Source organism: Enhydra lutris, unplaced genomic scaffold (genome assembly GCF_002288905.1).
Source record: "Enhydra lutris kenyoni isolate GAN:26980312 unplaced genomic scaffold, ASM228890v2 scaffoldscaffold8, whole genome shotgun sequence".
Classification (NCBI taxonomy): domain Eukaryota; kingdom Metazoa; phylum Chordata; class Mammalia; order Carnivora; family Mustelidae; genus Enhydra; species Enhydra lutris.
In genome coordinates this window covers 21,993,616-22,010,228 of record NW_019154092.1, presented here as the reverse complement: position 1 = coordinate 22,010,228, position 16,613 = coordinate 21,993,616, and the positions used below count along the sequence as shown (strand labels likewise).

Genomic DNA, 16,613 nt, shown 5'->3' with positions numbered 1-16,613 from the left:
GGTGATGTTTAGGACCAAGTGGGCTTGAGAAATTATTGATTTGCAAAACAATCAATTGTCACTGGTGTTCTCTCTCCTAGCAGTACTCAGTGGCCTGCATGGAAATGTGAAAGTCATAAATGCCAGACATTGTCATCCCCAAAGAGTTATTAAGACAATGAGGAGATAACATATGGGTCAGTTTCTTATTTTTTAAATGAAATTTGTCAAGACATTTTGGATTAATCCATAAAGCAGAGGTTTTAAAAACATTACTTATTGGGGCACGTGGGTGGCTCAGTTGGTTGGGCATCTGACTCTTGATTTTGGCTCAGGTCATGATCTCAGGGTCATGATCTCAGGATCCTGGAATTGAGCCCCACCTAGGGCTCTGTTCCCTGCCCCCAGCCATGTGCTTGCTTGCTCGCTCGCTCGCTCTCTCTCTAAATAATTAAGGCTTTTTAAAAAAATACATATTACTTCTTCCTTAAACTCTGAAGTGTGGCCTTGGAATTATCTATGCCCATTTGAAGTTTATAAAATTTTATTATTAATGTTCATACTTTGCAGTTAAGTAGCTCTTTATTTCAAAGAACAACACGTATGTTAACAACTTACTATTTCTGAATTCTTACCTGTGCTAAAAACTTCCATTCTGTAAGTGGGAAGTGAGATGAAAAATACATGACTTTTTCAAGGTTTGGTCTGGATAAGTTTCTTGACTTTTTTATCATAAGCATCATCACTATTTCCATTTACTAATTCTGTTTGCAAAGCATGTCTGCTAATATGACCTTATTGGAGCCTCCTTCACTGGTTTATATATTCCACGGTGTTTTTTTAAAATGTGTCTTGGATCTACACTAGGTGCTGGGGATACAGCAATTAATTACTGAGGTTAACTAGCCACTGAGAAGACTCAGACAGTATTCCCTGCTCTCACTCTGATTCCAGACTAATGATGGCATTTAACAATAAACACACTATTCCGGCATGCTGGGCATGATTGTGTGATGGAATTTGGGGAACCAAAGTATTGTAGGGGCACACCATGGTAGAGGTGGTCCAAAACAAAAATGGGGTGAGTAGTGCATCTGGACTTACCATAACTTTACAAAAAGACAGGATGGAGATAACACTCCATTCCATTTCACATATGAACAAGCAGCTCAGGGAGGTCAGGGGGCCCAGAGCCAATAACAGAGAAGTGATACTTCCAAACCACCAATGCTTACTCCTTTCCCTCTCCTGCACAATCATACTGTCACCAAAATCACTGCTGTCACTTCCTCCTCTTCATCATCAGCACCATTATCATCATCATCGTTACAGTAAGGAATTTAATGGGACATATATCACCCACAACTTCAGTTTATACCTGGAAAGAGAAAAAGAGTAAACTAGCACCAAAACACCAGCAAATGAGAGACAAAGACATTACCTAGTCATGACGTAGAGTATCACAGAGGGCAAGTTTGCAGGGGGTACATTTCCAGGAATAGATAAATGTCAAGGAGTGCTTAAAAAAGAATCAGAGGGGGGCACCTGGGTGGTTCAGTTGGTTAAGCATCTGCCTTCAGCTCAGGTCATGATCCCAGGGTCCTGGGATAGAGCCCCATGTCAGGCTCCCTGCTCAGCGGGGAGTCTGCTTCTCCCTCTGCCCCTTCACACCTCCTGTGCTCACACTCTCTTTCTCTCTCTTTCAAATAAATAAGTAAAATCTTTTAAATAAAATGTATTTAAATACATTTTTATTTATTTAATATAATATTTATATTAATATAATATTTTTATTATTTTATTTATTTACTCATTAAATAAATTTTATTTAAATAAATAAATTTTACGTACGTATGATTTGTGTACCAAAGACAGAAAAAAAAGGGAATGGAGATGCAAGGAGAACCTTAACTGGTCCCCTAAAGATGGAAGCTGGCAAAATGTGGCCACAGTATGGTCCCCTACAGCAGGCATACAGACTAAGAGGGAGCTAGAGAGAACAGTTGGGTAAGGGGAAACCATGATGAGAACTGCCACCTAGAGGAGGCCCTGCGATTTTCTTCAGATGCACATTTCTTCCAATTGTATGAATGTTCAAAAAAAAAAGAATTACAGAGGTCAAAGGGAAGGACCCATGATGATTTAGGAAGGTAGAAAGAGCAAATTTTGTCTGAATTATTAAAAGTTTTATGAGAACAAGGAACGTTCTCTGAAAGACCACATTGTGGTCACAGATTATGACCACTTCTGCTCCTTTCTTAGAAAATGTTCTGTTTCCAGCATTACTCCAAAGTATTTTTTAATGCCTACTGGTTTTGTTAACTCCCCCGTCACAGCTCCCTTGTGCCCCCAATTATAAACATCTTGCTCTTTCCTTGAAACTGGGAATATCTTGGTTAGGCTATTAAAAACATGAGGATTCTGAGCCTTCCTGTAGGATAACAAGTGATAATTATCACCCAAACATGGGTTTACCTCTTCAGAGGTTCAAATTTAATTTAAATGTTGGTACAATTACTATTACAGACTGCACTTTGAAGATCAATCATTTAAAATATTTTGGTGTAACCCATTAGATCCCAAAGTCTTTTGCTTTCCCAGAGAACTGGTTTTCCACTGAGGGTATCTGAGTGGCCTTTGAAATGCCCAACCAAACTGTGAACTGTCATAAAAGCTGGGGTAAGAGATAAGGGGTAAGAAAAGGTTCCAGTCACCCAGGCACATTTCTGCTTTTTTGTGCAAGCTTCAGATGAAATACAGTCACTCAATAAAGTCCTTCTGTTTCTCTTTCCCTCCCTCCCTCCCTTTCTCCCCATTCGTCCAGAGAGGGGAACCCTAAACCCTTTGGACCCCTGCCAGCAGCACCAAAAGAATCTGTTGACTATTTTCCCAGGGAATTCCTGCCTTAAATGTCAGCAGAGTACAACTCCCCAGCCAAAGCAGAGTCTGCCTGGACCTGGATCAAGGAAAATGTGCCTGCTATACCAAAAGGGAAGACCTGGATCCCTGGGGCAGGGGGACGGGGCGAGAAATTACCTATGACAGTTTCCATGTCCATTGGAAAGACCCCCAGTTCCCTCAGATTCACCCTCCTGAGAGATGGGAGATGAAGGCTTGGGTTCCTTGCGGGTTCTTTGATTATATTTATTTCCCTCTTTTGGTGGCAAACTGTATTTCTGGAAGCCACTCTGAATGGCAGCAGTAAGGCAACATCTCTTTGACAAGGGAACAAAGCTCGATTAAAGCCCTTTGTTGTGGGGGTTCTGGTTGTGGCTCCTGCTGTTATTCTGTTTATTTGTTGGTTTTTAATGAACCTCCTGATATATAAGTGCTCTGGGGGGAATTCATGATGCTGAGACTCATGAAAAGCAAAATAAGATTTATGACTTGCGATTGAATCTGCCCCACCAGCCTGGAGACACTTCCCGTCTGGTATTGAGGCATTGCTGGTGTGTTTTATCCTTTTGTGTTACTTCAGTGTCTGAATACATGAAGAAATATTAAAAGTTCCGAGGGCAAAGGTGGGGGAAGGAGTCCACAAACCCCAAAGAAATACATTAGCACCAAAAGAAAACAGTATGGTGTGTTACATAAAAAATTTGGAAGCAAATCGGGTCCATCAGCTGGGTTTGGCTGAGTACTCTTGAAATTTTCATTTACTCTTCTCTCATTTTTCTCCTGGAACACTGATCTTAAATTAATGTGCCATGTTACGATCCTCCCTCCAAAGATCAGACCACTGTACAATAAGAAAGTCAAAAAGATGTAATCAGTAAGTTGTGACTCCATTTTTTTTTTAAAGGAATTATGCCCTTTTCAAGTTACCAATGGGGGGCGGGGACTAGATTCCAGGACGCCCCTGGGTGGCTCAGTTAGTTAACCGTCTGCCTTCAGCTCAGGTCGTGATCCCAGGGTCCTGGGATGGAGGGTCCTTGGTCAGTGGGGAGCCTGCTTCTCCCTCTCCCTCTGCTGCTCTCCCCACTTGTGCTCTCTCATGCTCTCTCTCTCTCTCTCAAATAAATAAATAAAACCTTTAAAAAATTTTAAGATTCCAGATCTCATTTGGCCCTGAGCCCAGGCCAGTTCCAAACTGATCGACTTAGGGCGCCTGGGTGGCTCAGTGGGTAAAAGCCTCTGCCTTGGCTCAGGTCATGATCCCAGGACCCTGGGATCGAGCCCTGCATGGGGCTCTCTGCTCAGCAGAGTCTGCTCCTCTTCTCTCTCTGCCTGCCTCTCTGCCTACTTGTGATCTCCGTCTGTCAAATAAATAAAATCTTAAAAAAAAAACAAAACTGATCGACTTAGAAGCTGTTCTTCGCATTCACCAAGGCTTTCACTTCATATTCCCCACACCACCCCCACGAGCACATCAAAACTGTTTTCTTCCATCATTATCCTGCCTGCATCGCCCCAGAAAATCCTACTGGAAACGCTGTCCCTAGTCCAAAGAAAAGTCAGGCAAGCAGCAATTTTGGACAAGACTGGAAAGGTTGCCGGAGAATCGGTAACACTGCCTCAAATATTTAAAAAGACAGTAAGTAATACCTGATAAGAAAAACTACCTCCAGTAGGTGAAGGGTTAATCCCTGGTCAATTTTCAGCCACTCTGCTGAGAGTACTAATAAGTGCTTGAGTTGGTGCCAATGAGGGTGGCCCTTCCCTTGATGGGAATAGCCATCCCTTAGGAACTGACTGTCAACACATGCTACCAGGGCAGTGATCAGCCAGCCAGAAGAAAGGGAAAGAGTCTGAGAAACCGCGGCAACCAAGTTTGCTGGCACTTTGTAAAATGGTGACGGGAACTTGCCACGGCCAGGGAGTGAATGCTAATGAGCCTAGGGCAACCTGCAAAGAGTGGGCCTGAAAAACGTCCTCTCAGTGATCAGTGGCCCCAAGGGAGCACCACTCATGGTGGATTCCTGTGGAGAAGAGAGAAGACCATGGGCTTCATTCACAAGAAAGAACCTAAACACTGCATCGTTTGTCCTTGGGTTCATAGACCTCAGAGTCACTTCTGACTCTGGTCTTAGGGTCAGAGCGATTAGCCCTTCTGTCTAAAAAATGGAAGTTTTCAAATTTTTAAAAAATATTTGTGACCCGGTTCTTTTTTAATCGTGCTCCAAAATCTGAATGATTAAGGGCTTTAAGAATCAACATCAAATTGTTTACATGTTCTTTGTGAATTCACATCAATGACCCCTTCCCCCTCTGGACAGAATTTATTCCTACCTTCAGGGAGAACATTTTAACAAGGCTAATCCTCTAAACCCCCACCCCATGGACAACCATACTGTGCAACCACATTCTTAAGGATGTAAAGTCAACAACTTTTGTTATCTGAGAATGCTTGAGAGAATAATAAAATGTTCCTCCGAAATTCACACTCAAAATTTTCATCCCTCTCTAATGGCTCTTCACCCATTCCCAAATCCCAAGTCCCCAAACAAGACGAAAAAACAGAAAATCATAGTTGTGATGCATTCTTCCGAACCAGGCCCCACAAATGATGTCGTCAGTCTTGTCCCTAGGTTTGCAGATATTAAATTTGCGTTCCATTTCCAAAAATTTTATCCCCACCCAACCTCCATATTTTAAATTTGCTACTTCTTACTCAACAATTGTTATTAACGTAACAGTCAGTGGAGCACCCTGGAATAGTCTTATTTCCTATTTTTCCTATTTTCCTATTATCCAAATCAGTGTTACCAAGGTACAAATGGACTTATCTACTGTACTTAAAACGCTACTTCTCAGATCAAAAACTTCAAAAGAAGCCACTGGAAATTCAGCCTCTCAAAAGCAAATATACTACAGCCCAGATCTCAACCCATCTCAACTGCTGGATAACACAAATCTGTTTTCTCATAGGTGCCAAATTTCAACTACGACACATAACCAAACAAGACAAATTCTCAGCAATCCATTGTGGTGAGAAGAATTGAAATAAAATTGGGGGAACTCCTCAGTTTCAAAGATTACCAGCTAAAGAAATGCAATGTAAGCAAACATTTTGTGTTCCTGAAATGCCCTGTGTCTCGGGTGATCAGGTAGAGAGAAGTTATTTCAAGTTCAAATATAACTTGACGATTGCCACATGGTGCAGAGTCTTTCCACCCCTACACTCCAAAAACCCAATCAGACAAGTGGCCGTAATCTGACTCCCAGTGCACTGGGAGCTGCAGGGCAGGCAATGAGAGCTGCACTCTGGCCAGGGAAGGCATGAGTGGCAGACCCGCAGCAAGGCAGTGGGGGTAAGTCCTTCTTTGCCTTAAGGGAACAAAGCGCGGGGCCAAAAGATGAAACTCTTTTATTATAGATATATGTGTCTTCTCAAACAGAATCTAGAAGGCAACTATAGGGCAGGTAGGTGATTCTTTTAGATCTGGGTACTTGGCATAATCATAAGAGAGGCATAGGGAAGGGAGAAGAAAAAAAGGATGTTTTGTTGCAAAATCCTCCAAATATCTGAGACCTGTGCATGCACAGGGAAATTACCCTATGGAAGGAAATCTATCTGCAGTATTTTTCATCAGAAAAATTACTCACCGGGAGGCTCAGCTGTCCAGAAGTGGATCAGGCTGTGTGCTCAGCTAGAAAGTAATGTGTCTGGTTCAGTACAACCCGGACACATCAACAAACCCCCTTTGTTCTGGGGCGAGAGAAGCAAAACAAATAGTGTTGATCCATTTTCGGAGAGTGTGAACGCATAAGGGAGCATCGCCGATAATAACAGGAGCCATGACAGACTCTGCCTGCCGAGGTGAGCGCTTGGAAGGTCAGGGGTATGTATGAGCTGCCCGGCAACCCTGGGGTTCACAGCTAACGGAGGCTGTTGGCTCTGCCCTGGAAGGACATCAGATTCTGTGGGTTTTCCAAAAAAAAAAAAGCTAAAAACACTGTTTAGGAGTATATTTATCTATTGGGGTTTTAAATTTTTTTTTATTTTTTGATGTTGTTTTAATTTCTCTGGCTGATGAAAATTTAAAGCTGAAAGAGCAAGTGAGTTTCTTAAATTAGGTCTCTGGAGAGGCGGGAGAGAAGAGGCAGGGAGAGAGAACTTGGGGGGCTGGGGAAAGTGAGGGAGCCAGGGTGTAGCCAGGAGGCGGCCTTTTGCCAGAGCCCGCCTCTCCTGGTGAACCTTGCTGTTGAAAAGGAACCTGAGGTGTCCTGCCCACCAGCCTCCTTGGCTTTCTGCTTTGTCCTCTTCCTTTTTCCCACTTAATCCAGCCATAGACGACCAGCACCTGTGGTAGCAGCCAGGGCTGCTGGTGAGTTCAGTTCATTCCTAGCTTCTTTTCAATCTGTGAGTTCTTTAAGTTTCTCCCCCTTGGGGATATTTTTAATGTCTCCCTCAGGGCATGTTTCCTGCTCCATTCCAAGGGCTGTTTTGGCTCTTTATTTTCTCTTTCTCTAGGGAATATGATGCCATTGTCCTCTCAGCTGGGCTTTCTTGTAATTACTTAGAGGAGTTCACAGCCAGGGGACACCTAGGACAGGCAGAGCAGGCTGTGCCCCCTCCGGAGCCGCCCGGTTTGGGCCAAAAATGGGTTTCTCCTTCCAACTCGGAAGCAAAGCCCGGTATCAAACCAGAGGCTGAGCTGAGATCCTAAAGGTCAAGGGAGAGTTCCCTAGCTCTTTTGGCCCAGCATTTCCCCACTGCTCATCCAGAACCCAGGGTGGGCGCGGGGTGGGGGTGGGGGGTGTTCCTCTTCCTTATACATCAAGGGAAAAGCTGTAGTAACTCTAATCCGTTCAAATACCTGGCTTTCTCGCCTAACTCTTTTTTCATAGCCCTCTGGTGATCAGTGTTTCCACACTCCTTCCCTCTCACCACTATCACGGGCAAAGGATAAGGCTAAATGCCTTGAATAATGGGGTAACTAGAGTAATTGTCCCCCACATTGGGAATTCTAGCCATTTCTTACCCAAACCAGCAGTTGGCATTAATATCCTCAAACCCGATCCCTTCTCAGTTCCGAAGATCCTCGGACAGTTAAGAGGAAAACAGACTGGAGGAAGAAAGTGCTTGCCGCACCCCACTCTCCTCCCCACCCCAATACACATACAAGGTCCCCGCCGTCTTTCTGGGCCACGCAGGAGGAGGAGAAGGCCGCCAAGAAGACGCCGGGGAACAGCCAGTCCCCGTGCAGCCTCCTGCTCCGAGGGCCACTGCCCCCTGCCCGGCGTCCCCCGGTCCCGGAACTCGGCTGCCCTGAAGGGCGCGGACCAGGTGCCTGGGGCGTCCATACCCGCCTGCAGGGTCTCTTTGGGGAAGCATGTCTGAGGGGTCACGTCGGGGGTCGAGAAAGGGTCGGGCACAAGATGGGACTGTCCCCCAGGCTTCCAAAAGCACGGCGCAAGCCAGGATGCAGCTGCGGCTGCCGGGACGCCTGGGACAGGGGCGGGGCGGGGGCGGGGCAGCGACTGTTTGTCCACCTGGCACCCGCGCAGGGGTGGCCGCCCCCCCCCCCCCCCCCCGCCCCACTCCCGGCCCGAGGCTGACACGGCCCAGCGCCGCGCGCCCAGGTCCGCCAGGGAGGCGGAGAGCGTGTCCCCGTCGCCGCTCCGGCCCTGGCAACTCCCACCGCCCCTGCCAGTCACCCTGAGCTCCCCTCCACGGGACGACCGGGCCTCTCCAAAGACCAGCTTCAGCACCCCGGCCTCCTCGCGCGCCTGCTCCCGAAATCCGCAGTCTCTGCTGGGGAAGAGGAGCATCGCGCTCCACAAATCCATTTTCAGAATGCCATTTTGCGCAACCAAGGGCAAAACGGCAAAAAAACAAAACAAAACAAAACAAAAAACCCCTCCCATTTTGTGTGTGTATTGCTTTACGTTCAAACTATAAATGGCATGTTAAAAGTACAGTGAAACTTAAAAACTTACTCTGAGGGAATTAACTCTTGCTCTCAAGTACATGTATTCCCTTCTTCGTTCCTTAAGAAACTGAAGAAACCGTATTTCCCTTTCTAGGCACTCAACGGTGCTACTGAAAGAGCTTTGACTACTAAATAGGAGGCGGCCAGCGTCACCATTTGACTGTTAAGGAGACCATTAATTAGGAAGGTTTCCTGGAAGCATTCTTTCTTGATATGCAAATAACCTTTGAGAGGGCCATTCCCCACAGTCGGGCAAGATTACATGTACGCCTGGAGTCTTCACCCAAATTCGTGAACCCTGCTTTGGTAGACTGATACCATTTGTTTTCTTTTCAGTAAGTGTGGACCATTGTGTAGAAGAGAGAACATCATGGTGGCCTTCAGAGGGGTCTGGACTCAAGCTTTCTGGAAGGCAGTCACAGCAGAATTTCTGGCTATGCTCATCTTTGTTCTCCTCAGCCTGGGATCCACCATCAACTGGGGGGGAACAGAAAAGCCCCTACCTGTCGACATGGTTCTCATCTCCCTTTGCTTCGGACTCAGCATTGCAACTATGGTACAGTGCTTTGGCCACATCAGCGGCGGCCACATCAACCCCGCTGTGACAGTGGCCATGGTGTGCACCAGGAAGATCAGCATCGCCAAGTCTGTCTTCTACGTCACAGCCCAGTGCCTGGGTGCCATCATCGGAGCCGGGATTCTCTACCTCGTCACACCTTCCAGTGTGGTGGGGGGTTTGGGGGTCACCACGGTAGCATCTTTGGCTCTTATTTTCAAACTAGGACTTCAGGCTTCTTGCAGACCCCTGCTACATGACACCCCAATAGCCTGAGAGAATTTCCTAAAACTGCTAATTTCTTCTTAGAAGATTTCTGATGACTCTTGATATGCTTGAAAACTCATCCCAGCAACACTGATTGTATCCATATATAATCATTGTTCCTCATCTAGTGACTTGAATATTATTAGGCTAGGTTGCACAAAAATTGTGGGGTTTTTTTCCCCTCGCTCTTGCTCCCATCCTAGCGACTATACTAGACTATATATTTAGCTTAAGGCATTTTTTATTACAACTATTTGTTGGTGCACTAGCAGAAGAAACAATTTTGTTTCCTATCACATTCATGAGATTTAAAATGATCTACATCAAGGGCCACACTTAGAACAATAAATTGGCGCTTGATCCTAGTTTTGTCCTTAACTGGTTAGGAACATCAGTTGTTAGCTCAGCACCAGGATTGATTAAAAAAAAAAAAAAAACCCACACAGAGTTTAAATTTTAATTGAAATGTATATTAATTAATTTAAACCTAATTAATGGATTTAATCATTGCCTTATACAATTATAAGATTCTCAAGAAACTCCTTTATAAGTTAAGTGCAGCAGTGGCACACTTTTGCTTCCTTTGTAGAAAAGAACATTCAGCACAAATTCCCGCTTGGTCATTGTACAAGTAATTAACTATCTGTGATGACCCAAAATGAGTGGAAATGTATTCCTTTTTTTTTTTTCTTTTTTTGGAAGCAGGGGGAGCATCTCACTTGTGGGGTAGAAGAGATGATTCAAATTAACCATTGCTTTTTCCGTGATGAAGTATGCCTTTCACTATGATATGTTATCACAGAAAATATACTCATGCTTCAATTCAGATGGAGCATTTTTTCTCTTTCTAGGTTCATGGAAATCTTACCGCTGGTCACGGTCTCCTGGTGGAGTTGATCATCACATTTCAGTTGGTGTTTACTATTTTTGCCAGCTGTGACTCCAAACGGACCGATGTCACTGGTTCAGTAGCTTTAGCAATTGGATTTTCTGTTGCAATTGGACATTTATTTGCAGTAAGTTTCCAAGTCCATTTAAATAATTGACTCATTTCATTTGCCCTCACCCTAGAGCTGGCTTAAAGATGTTGTGTTTTACAGCTGTAGTCCTTTAGTATCCAGCCACGTCTGTCCATTTTAGGTGATTATTTTCTTAACTTTGTGATGAGAAATGTTGATATAGCTGCTAACATCTTGACAGTTCCTCTAACTGACTTGGCAAATAGTAGCAAATTGCAGTGAAGGCTTTCTGCTACTAGTCCCATCTCCGCAATGTCTGAAGCTGTTTTCTTTTCTCCTGTAGATCAATTACACCGGTGCCAGCATGAACCCCGCGCGATCCTTTGGACCTGCAGTTATCATGGGAAATTGGGAAAACCACTGGGTAACCATCATGTTGATAATTCCTGTGCTCCTACAGTTGGGGACAATTACCCACAGAGCTCTTTTTTTTTTTTCCTTTGCTTGCCAGTTTTCTTACTCCCTTCCAACCTTGACTCCCCACTTTCCTACGCCTTTCATAGAGACCAGGGAGAGACTAGCCCAGATTTACTATAAAACATCATATCTTATATCTATTCAGGGCCTTCCATAATAGTCTTTCTTTTTAAATCAGCACTGCTCTGGGCACTGTATCTGATAGACTTACCTATGGGGAACAAGCAAAAATCAGGGTGTTTGGTGAATACGGAGTTTCAATCACTGAAACTAAAGCCTTCCTGGCAATAACAAAATATACACTTGCAAAAAAATTAAAAAAAAAAAAAAGAAGAAATAAATGCTTAAAAGCACTGTCCATGAACCCAATTAATAGTATGTGAGCTGGAAGCATTTGAACTGCAGATGGAGAGGAATAAATGATGCAAATGTTTATGCCGTTATCACCATAACCATAGCTGAAACATCAATGACTTTCCGAAGAGGCATGCTTTCCAGTCTCGTGGCTAACCTACTTATTTATGGGGTGGCAGGGCTTCCAGAGCATAAGGATGTCCATTTCTAAATACCGCAATCCATTCTATTTCAATTGTTTCTTACAACACAGGAACTTAAATCCATTAAGTGAATAATAAGGCAGTTTTAAGGCTACTCCTAGACTAACTTAAAATTACCAGTAAAAACAGGACACTTACGTAAGCCAGCCTCAGGTAGGGCTGCCTTTGATTGTCATTGATGTGCTGTGAAGGCTATTTTAACAAATTTTATTTTTAATTCAAGAATATAACTATATGTCACTTGTGTTTTAATTTCATTCATACAGCCGTTGTTGACCCAGTTACATCCTCTCAACCGCAGTGCACGTTACAAATGAGAGGAAATCTCACCACTACTATCGACATTTGCTGCTCAGAAAGTGTACTGAGCCTTTAGACGTAATTTCAATCCTCAAAGAATGAGAGTCAGTGCTCAAAAGCCCAATTTTGGACCCAACCATGCAAAGAATGTCAATATATACCATCCACAGGATTGGTCATTTTGCCACTGATATTTCCATTTATGTCTCAAAATTTGCCATATTAACAGGAATGGAAATTTTTAAGGGGCAGTATATAGTTATTTATGGTAAAAGTACAACTGTAAGTTCAACTTTCTTAAATTCAAACTATTTTTACAATTACAATTTAGACAAATAGCGAGTTGAAATTAATATGTCAGTTATGAGGACTTTAAAATGTGGGTGAAATTATATATGTTTATTAATTACCTAGTGGTTGTGGTAGGCTAGCTAAAATTCGACTGGTAGGAAACTTCTTAACTTGTTGACTGAATTAAAGGTTTCCCCTTATTGCTATTTTATAACAAACTTGATCCCACTGAACACAAAGGCCCATTCTGTAGCAATAGGTGTGTGGATTTTAGAACTAATTTATAGCATATTTACAGACAGAGAGCTTGACTGATAGACTACAATAACATCAAAGTTTTCTAGATAGTGTAATGACACTGTTTCAGCTTTCCTCTTCGTACTTTCCATATATCTATATTTTTATCAAGAAAAATTATTTACCTTTATAAATTTTGAAAGTCCTTTTAAAGTACGTTATGACTTTTGTTTGGGAATAACACTTGAAACTGAGATTTGCTCTTTTTGGGGAGTGTATAACTAGATGTCTTCTGTGTTGGAGTTTTGGGGATGCATCTAATTAATTATTTAGAAGACCTTTGCCTCCCTTGTGGGAGTCGTAGCATGGGGACTAGAACATATCTAACAATCAGAGGGCAAAGACACTTAAAGGAGGGATCTAGTTTCTTCTCTGATTGGGCAGGGAGAAGGTCAACTTTTACATGGTTTCTTTCTGTTCAAGACAAGGAGCTTGGTCCTTGTAACCACTCTACTGAGAGTTTCCATGTGAAGTATATGAGATCAGCAACAGCTCAAATTTTGAATTTTCTTTAGAATTATCAGTGAGGATGCTACATGAAATTCACTTACAGAGTGTCTTAAGCCAGAAGCATTCCTTCTATTTTTTTTCAATTGAGAAAAGGGGAGTCTCCTAAAAAGCAGGGCAGTAGTGCAAAAGAGAAGTTTAAACTCACACAGACCCGAAATCCTAGCTCAGGCACTTGGTAACATGAAATCCTAAGCAAGCTTCTTGCCCTCTCAAGGTGTCCGTTCCTTACCCATAAAATCAGGACAATAATCATATCTACCTCAAAGGTTCCTGTTGGAATCATGGGAGTTAATATAAGAAAAAGACTAAGTACAGCTGGCTCAGTAAACGAGGTTTCCATTGCTCCGCTGAATCTGTTGAAAGAATGTCTGCTTTTCTGCCGCATATATGTACTCCAAGTAAATGTTGAAGTTTACCAAAACTTAACATTTAGTTTACTCTAAACACAATAACGGTATGATAAAAAGCTTCCATTTGTTGAATGAAAAATCCTATAGAGTTGCTAATCCTCAACTAACCATCACCCATAAACAAGGTACTGGGTTTTTTTCACCTAGTGACCATGGTAGGAACCATGAGGATGAAAGAAGAGTAATAAACAAATCATGAGGTTTTCAATTAAATCAAATCACCAGATTTTAGGGAAGGAAATCATGTAACATACAGGAGATGACTTATCACCAGTCTATTCACATACAACTTTATATTGTCTAGGAAACATGGAATGGAGCCAGTTGCTATGAAATTGGAAGGAATAAGTACTTTACAAGGATTATTTCCATTGAATTTTTACAACCCATGAGGTCTGCATTATTATAATCCCCACTTTGCAGATGAGGAAATTAAGGTTTAAGAAGTCATGTACTGATGCAAGAACTCACCAGATTGTTGAGTGGTGGAGCTGGGAGCTGGGATTCCATCGATCACACTCTGCTGAATAACTAGATCTCAAAAGATAACATCTGTGTGTTGATTGCAGTTAGACGGGAAACCAACGTAAGATGGCAATATTAAGGAAATAAGAAAAGTACTCTCCAGAAATTCTTTTTTTTTTCCAGTTGAAGAACTCTTAGTGCACATTTAATGTGCCGTTCCCCCCCAAAAAGGAGCTATCTCAACTTTAATGATTATCAAGAAATGGAAAGGAAATAACTAATAAAAGCAAGAAAAGTGAAAACAGCCTTTCCCTGTTTTCCGTTCACATGTTATTTAGCAGTTTATGGATTTCTGATGTGCAGATGATATATTTTCTTATATTCTTTCCAATCCTGCTTTCTTCTGCACAGCACATTGGCTCCCTTAATGTCATCCAGCTAGGCTCTAGATTCGTGAGTTGTTCAAAGGAATAGTTTTCCTCCACTTTCACTCCATAACTCTTCCATCTTTTCCCCAGATATATTGGGTTGGACCGATAATAGGAGCTGTCCTCGCTGGTGGCCTTTATGAGTATGTCTTCTGTCCAGATGTTGAACTCAAACGTCGTTTGAAAGAAGCCTTCAGCAAAGCTGCCCAGCAAACGAAGGGGAGCTACATGGAGGTGGAGGACAACAGGAGTCAGGTAGAGACTGACGACTTGATCCTAAAACCCGGAGTGGTGCACGTGATTGACATTGACCGGGGCGAGGAGAAGAAGGGGAAAGACCCGTCGGGCGAGGTGCTGTCTTCAGTATGACTAGAAGATGGCACTGAAAGCAGACAGGAACCCTCAGAACAGTCCTCAGATTTCCTTCCACCCATTAAGGAAACAGATTTGTTATAAATTAGCCATGCGCAGGGTTGTTTTCTCATGTCTTATTATTCAGGGTAGATAAGAAATATTTCTTTGTTCCACCAAGGAGGAATGGAAGAAACCTATTGTGAATTCCAAATCTAAAAAAGAAGTCTTCCTAAAGTGTCCCCAAAGCAAATATGAATCCAGTGAATCCTGCTGCCATCCATGAATAATCACTTTAAAATGTCGATCAAGATTTGGTTAAGTCTTGCCTGGCAGAATTTAGAGACATACCTATCAGCTTAATCCTCCTCTACCATGGCCCTGGGATTGTTGATCCTTGTTTGAGTATTTAATCCATTAAGTCAAGTTTTTCAATGGCAAGGGACAGCATGTCACAGAGTCATGCACATTCAAGAGAGGAAATATAACATGCTCTTTTATGAGCAGTCCCTTACTGTGAACTACCTCAGCAAGACAACATTAACAAGGGTCATTGTTAATGAATTGTTTCCATTTTATATATGTCAAATACCCAACTTTCAACCTGAACTCCAATTCATAATATTCCTTCCTTTTCCTCAGTGCCCAAGGTAGTGCGGACAGAAAGCCCAGAAATCTGAAGAATGTTTAGACACCCTGTATATTTATTGTTTCTACCTAATAAAACATCCAAATCATAAGAAATAGCTATTAAGACAAACAGGACAAATAGACTCATATGATCTTACTGGAGTGGAGGGAAAATTGCCATTCTAAAAAAATCATAAGGAAAAAGGAATCTACATTCTGGAATCAAATAGTTGATCTGTTTTCAGTGCCCAGCCTCAAATACACCACATGAGGTTAACAATCAAAGCATTTAACCACTTAACCATGTTGCTTATTTTTTTAATTTATTGGCAAAACGGGGGGGGGGTGTTTGTTTGTGACTTTGGTTGTCTATATTTAAACATTAGTTGAGATTTCTTTTTGATAACAAGAACATAACTAGCTGAATCCTAACTTTTTGTTATTAAGCTCTGCTCACTCTGGAAGGTGTTAGGTGGGGCCCTGCCCGGCCCCCATTTCTGCTGCTCTCTCACTTCTCATAGGTTCGTTGATAGTCTTCAGTGTGGCGTGTGATGGTATTTTAATGAATGAAAATGCAGGAGAAACAAGGAAGGCCATGGTTACAGAGTGCAAGGGTGAGGACATGAGAACACTCCATAAGCAGAGCGGGCTAGATAACTGATTTTTCATTTTTAGAGATACTGTACCTAGGAACCCAACACTGTTTTTAAGCATTTTTATTACTAACTCATGTATTTGTTGAGACCTGTCGTTCTTCCTGAATGGCTGTGCCTTGTTAGTAGAATGGTCTCTGGGAACCCCAGTCTCTATCATCTTAACCACCCAGGCTAGACTTTGTCTTAGACAAAGAGCTGCAAATGACAGTTTAACTGAAAACACAGCTAGTAGGGAAGCAAAAACCCAGCCCTGCAAAGAACGGCTTGGAATTAAGCTGATAATCAAGGGCTTTCTTCTCCCATACACGGCTCCGAACATGTGCCACTTTTTAGTGTTAGTGGCAGGCGCGTGTCTGTGGCAGTGACATAATGGACCACTGTTCAACCTGATTCTCTTCGGTGCTAAGAAAGTGATGCTTGAGGTCCCCAGGGAGTCACCACACCAGGGCAAGGCCTGGGAGTGCCACTGGTGGTTTTCATGGCAGATTCCTATACCCCAGGCCATTTGCTCAGATGTGTGGCCCGCCACAGTCTCCAACCAGGGAGACCCATGGATCATTTCCTGTTTGGGGAGGCATCTATAGGAAACAGGGTGAGATTCTCA

The 16,613-nt window shown here is 42.9% G+C and overlaps 1 protein-coding gene across 2 annotated transcripts; it reads left to right on the top strand.

Annotated features, from left to right (window-relative positions):
- The first annotated feature begins 6,087 nt into the window (after positions 1 to 6,087).
- Positions 6,088 to 15,754, top strand: LOC111142638 (aquaporin 4). Of its 2 annotated transcripts, XM_022495949.1 has the most exons (5): positions 6,088 to 6,230; positions 9,192 to 9,606; positions 10,530 to 10,694; positions 10,981 to 11,061; positions 14,463 to 15,754. In XM_022495949.1, exons 1-5 carry the CDS (start codon positions 6,199 to 6,201, stop codon positions 14,739 to 14,741), a joined length of 972 nt encoding a protein of 323 aa, XP_022351657.1. In that variant the 5' UTR covers positions 6,088 to 6,198; the 3' UTR covers positions 14,742 to 15,754. The 2 variants fall into 2 exon arrangements, with proteins under 2 accessions (XP_022351657.1, XP_022351658.1); XM_022495950.1 differs by lacking the exon at positions 10,981 to 11,061 and having other exon boundaries at positions 6,199 to 6,230; positions 14,463 to 15,673.
- The last annotated feature ends 859 nt before the right edge of the window (positions 15,755 to 16,613 follow it).